This window comes from Neolamprologus multifasciatus, chromosome 17, assembly GCF_963576455.1.
Source record: "Neolamprologus multifasciatus chromosome 17, fNeoMul1.2, whole genome shotgun sequence".
Classification (NCBI taxonomy): domain Eukaryota; kingdom Metazoa; phylum Chordata; class Actinopteri; order Cichliformes; family Cichlidae; genus Neolamprologus; species Neolamprologus multifasciatus.
The window spans coordinates 12,765,907-12,771,162 of NC_140455.1; the positions used below are offsets into that span (position 1 = coordinate 12,765,907).

A 5,256-nucleotide genomic window follows, 5' to 3' on the forward strand; every position below is an offset into this window, starting at 1 on the left:
CAGTGGCACCAATCACAACAACTGCTGCTCCAACCACAACAACTGCTGCTCCAACAACGACAACAGCTGCTCCAACCACGACCACAGGAGCTCCAACTACGACAACTGCACTGACAACAACAACAACAGCAGTACGAACTCCAACCATGACTGAACCAACCAAAACAACACATGCTTCAACCACAACAACAGTGACACCAACCACAACAAGTGCTGTTCAAACAACGACAACATCTGCTCCAACCACAACAGCTGCCCCACCCACAACATCAGCGGCACCAACCACAACAACTGCCGCTCCATCTACAACAACAGCTGCTCCAACAACAACAGCAGTGGCACCAACTAAAACCACTGTGGCATCAACCACAACATCAGCTGCCCCAGCCATGACTACAGCTGGCCCAACTTCAACTGCTGTGGCACCAGCCGCATCAACAGCTTCACCAACAACAGCAACAGTGACATCAACCACCACAACTGCTGCTCCAACCAGAACAACTGCTGCTCCAACCACAACAACAACTGCTCAGACCCCAACAGCTGCCCCAAACACAACCACTGCCACACCATCAACAACAACAGCTGAACCGACTACAGTTGCAACACCAACCACCTCCGTAACAACCACGATCACTGCTGCACCAACCAGCACAACTGTTGAGCCAACCACCACAACTGCTGCAGCAGTCACTAATACTGCTGAACCGACCACAACAACAATTGCAACAACCACCACAACAGCTGCCCCAACAACCACAACAGCTGCCCCAACCAAAACAACAGCTGCACCAACCACGACAACAGCTGCACAAACAACCACATCAGCTGCCCTAACCACAACAACAGCTATACTAACCACCACAACCTCTGCTGCACCAACCATGACCAGTGCTTCATCAACCACAACCATGGCAGCACCAACCGCCACAGCTTCTGCAACAACCACCACAACAGCTTCCCCAACAACCACAACAGCTGCCCCAACAAAAACAACAGCTGCACTAACCGCAATGACCTCTGCTCCACCAACCATAGCCAGTGTTGCATTGCCCACAACCACAACAGCACCAACCACCACAACTTCTGCACCAGCCACCACAACAGCTGCGCAAACAACCACAACAGCTGCCCCAACCACAACAACAGCTGCACTAACCACCACAACCACTGCTGCACCAACCATCACCAGTGTTGCATCATCGACAACCAAGGCAGCACCAACCGGCACAACTTCTGCACCAACCACCACAACTTCTGCACCAATCACAAACACTGTGGCACCAACCACCATGACTGCTGCAGCAGCTACGACCACTGCTGCACCAACCAGCACAACAGCTGCACCAACCACGACAACTGCTGCACAAAGCACGACCACTGCCACATCAACAAGAACAACAGCTGCACCAGTGACCACAGTTGCTACACCAATGACAACCACTACTGCACCAACCACCACAGTAGGTGCATCAGTTCCCACAACTCTTGAGCCAACAACTACAGCTGCTGCGCCAACCACCACCACCTCTGCACCAACCTCAACCACTGCCTCATTAACGACCACAGTTGCTTCACCAACCATGACCATTGCTGCACCAACAGCCACAACAGTTGCACAAACCTCAACAACTGCAGCACCAACAGTCACAACATCTGTACCAACCACCACAACTGCTGCACCAATCATGACCACTGTGGCACCAACCACCACAACTACTACAGCAACCACTACAACTGCTGCACCAACTACAATAACAGTTGCACCAACAACCACAACAGCTGCCCCAACCACAAAAACTGCTGCCCCAACCACAACAACAGCTGCACCAAGCATCACAAACACTGCTGCACCAAACATAACCAGTGGTGCATCTGTCACCACAACGACTACAGGGCCAACCACGACAACAACTGCAACAACTATGACCACTGCTGCACCAACCACCACAACTACAACTATACCAAACACTACAGCAAGTACAACATCAACCAGCACAACAACTTCACCAACTATGACTACTGCTGCACAAACCAACACAACAGCTGCAGCACAAACCATCACAACAATCTCCCTAGCTGCTACAGCAACTGCAGCATCAACCACTACAACTGCTGCACCAATCACAATCACTGCTGTATTAACCACCACAACAATAGCTTCCCCAACCTTGACCACTGGTGTACCAACCACCTCAACAACTGCCCCAACCACAATAACAACTGTTTCAACCATGAAAACTACTACACCAACCACCACAACAGCTGCGCCAACCATGACCAGTGCTGCATCTACTACCACAACAGCTGCAGCACAAACCACCACAACAACCTCCCCAGATGCTACAGCAACTGCAGCATCAACCACTACAACAGCTGCACCAATCACGATCACTGCTGTATCAATCACCACAACAATACTAGCACCAACCAGCACAGCAGCTGCACCAACCACAACCCCTGTTGCCCCAACCACCACAACAGCTGCGCTGACCACAACAACTGGTGAACCAACCATTACAACAATAGCTTTACCAACCACCACAAAAACAGTTTCTCCTACCTCAGCCACTGGTGCACCAACCACCACAACACTTGAATCAACCACAATAACAACTGTTTCAACCATGACAACTACTACACCAACCACAACAACAGCTGCATCAACTACAACAATAGCTGTACCAACCACCACAGCACCAACAACACCAACCACCACAACAACAGCTTCCCCAACCACAACCCCTGCTGCCCCAACCACCACAACAGTTGCACCGACCACAACCACTGGTAAACCAACCATTACAACAACAGCTTTACCTACCACCACAACAACAGTTTCTCCTACCTCGACCACTGTTGCACCAACCACAACAACAGCTGCATCAACCACAACAACAGCTGCATCAACTACAACAATAGCTGCACAAACCACCAAAACTGCTGCACCAACAACGACCACTGCTTCAATAACAACAAGCAATGCATCTTCTATTAAAATGAATGTAATTTCTTCTGTTTTTGGAGTCCTTCTCTTTATCCTCTATTAATAAAAGGAAAATCACGCATGGAAACCCACGAGACCCCTAAAAAACTGTGAAAGGACCTATTGATACACAACCAGTTTACTTCTACTTGTCTTGTATAGTTGGGTTTTTCTTACATCTTATCATATTTAAGTGTCTCGGTAAAAGTGGAGAAATATTTAAGACACTATTACCCTTTTCCAAGTGACTTTAAAAATGTAATTGTTTACATAATGTTTTAAATGCAAATATATTTATTTATCTATTTATTAGAGTCATTGTTTAAATGTGTTAAATAAATGTAGTAGTATGCAATGCTATGAGTACAAATAAACATCTATATACTGTACCCATAACTAGTGATCTGGAAAATGTTTGTCATAACTTAATATATCACCAGTGTTCTATTCCTAAAAAAGAAAAATTAAATGATATAACTATTCAGGACAGCATTTCTAAAACTAGTGCCACCAATAACACCAAAAAACAAAGCAAGAAAACAACCAACTGTGACAGTAATGAAGATATAATATATCTGACATAAGGATGGAATTATTTGTGCAACAATCTCATTGATGAGAAGTATAGGAGACAAAAAATGAGCTATGACAATATTTTTGGTTTCTATAATATAATCAGTGTTGGGTAAGTTACTTTAAAATAGTAACTTAGTTACATTACTAGTTACTTCTATCAAAAGTAACTCAGTTACTTCAAGTTACTCGTTACTTTCAAAGTAACTAGTTACTAGGGAAAGTAACTTTGGTTTTACTCAGAATTCTCTTGTTAATGTGTTGCTTCCATAACCAGTCTTCTAGCTTGCTTACATGTTAGCACTATCCTGCCACACAGCACTGTGCCACCTACCAATAGAAAGGAAAAGATAATGTGCATATTTCCACGAGAGAAATCCCACGCCTGGACCGTCATTGACCGCCGCCATGATTCTAGCCTACGTCACAGCGTCATGTGCGCTTTTTACATCCAACACAAAAACTGCAGTCGTGGTGCTTTGATTGTACTCAGAACTCGGAAATTCTGCCTTCTGAATAGGAAGATGTAGGTAACAGCAGACTGCAGATGAGCTGCATACAGGGCTGGACTGGGACAAAAAATCGTCCCGGGCGTTTTGACTGACCGGCCGCCATGATAGGAAAAATCATAAAGCCTTTGAATGAAAACAAACACTGTTGTGACAGTGATGTTCACTGTTCTGATGGTATATATGCATCAATCTATCAATCTATGTTGTAAGATTCAGATAATTATTTAATAAAAGCGAAACATTTTAAATGAGAATAAGAAAGAAAAGTATTTCTTTGTGCCCCCCTCTCCTGTTAATGCCCTACCTGCCCCCCTGGCAACACTTTGCTAGACCCACCCCTGCACAGTTACCAGCTGTCAGCTACCTAAAAAGGATCCTGGTGTTATCTGTCTCTCAGAAACAGTTCATAACTTCAACTCCTTCATGTCACCTAAAAGGTAAACCTGTTTCTCCATCACCTGTTCAGCTGTGATGATTCAGTAAGGACATCTCCTGGTTTCATCTTCATGTTTCCCTCTCACCACATATCCAAACCATCATGACCAGCAGCTTTACAGCTGTGGCTCCAGCAAACATCAGCTGATACTAGAAATTAATATTAAATAAATTCTAACAACAGCTGATCAAGCTTAAACGTGCTGCTGTTGTTTAACGAGACATCGGCTGGTTTCCTCTTTCTGGCGCAAAGTGTGCGATAAATAAACATGAGAGAAAAGCCGATCAGCTGATCATTGATCAGTTTCATGATTGAAGTAGAAACGGGAGAGGGAGGGGGGAGAATGAGAGAAGAAGAGGCAGCTGTGCAGCAAAGACACAGAATAACTCCAGCTTTGTGTCTTTTTCCATTGTAGCTGAATTACGGGACAAACTGTTCCTTTTCACCTCAATAAGAAATGCGTAATATTTTCTCTGAATACCAGACGGGACGGTTGGCAACTCTAATAACTTATGAACAAAATAAAGTTCAACATCTTTAACATCATAGCACCCACCCAGCTGTATAGAAACTTCGTCATGCTAGCTAGTAGCAGTACGGAAAAAGTCAGAATAACGAAAATAAACTCCACCTAAACTTGGTTTATATCTGACCCAGATAGACTGCAGGTCATAACTTCTTACCTGAAGTTCAGTTCACACTTGGACCGGCGGCCGCCTTAGTTCTCTTTTCCTTCTGCGTCCCCTTTC

General features: G+C 45.1%; 1 protein-coding gene across 1 annotated transcript; it reads left to right on the plus strand.

Annotated features, from left to right (window-relative positions):
- Nucleotides 1–37: 37 nt before the first annotated feature.
- Nucleotides 38–3,656, plus strand: LOC146499033 (uncharacterized). The gene has a single exon (XM_085137127.1). It carries the CDS (start codon nucleotides 147–149, stop codon nucleotides 3,048–3,050), a length of 2,904 nt encoding a protein of 967 aa, XP_084993253.1. The 5' UTR covers nucleotides 38–146; the 3' UTR covers nucleotides 3,051–3,656.
- Nucleotides 3,657–5,256: the final 1,600 nt, after the last annotated feature.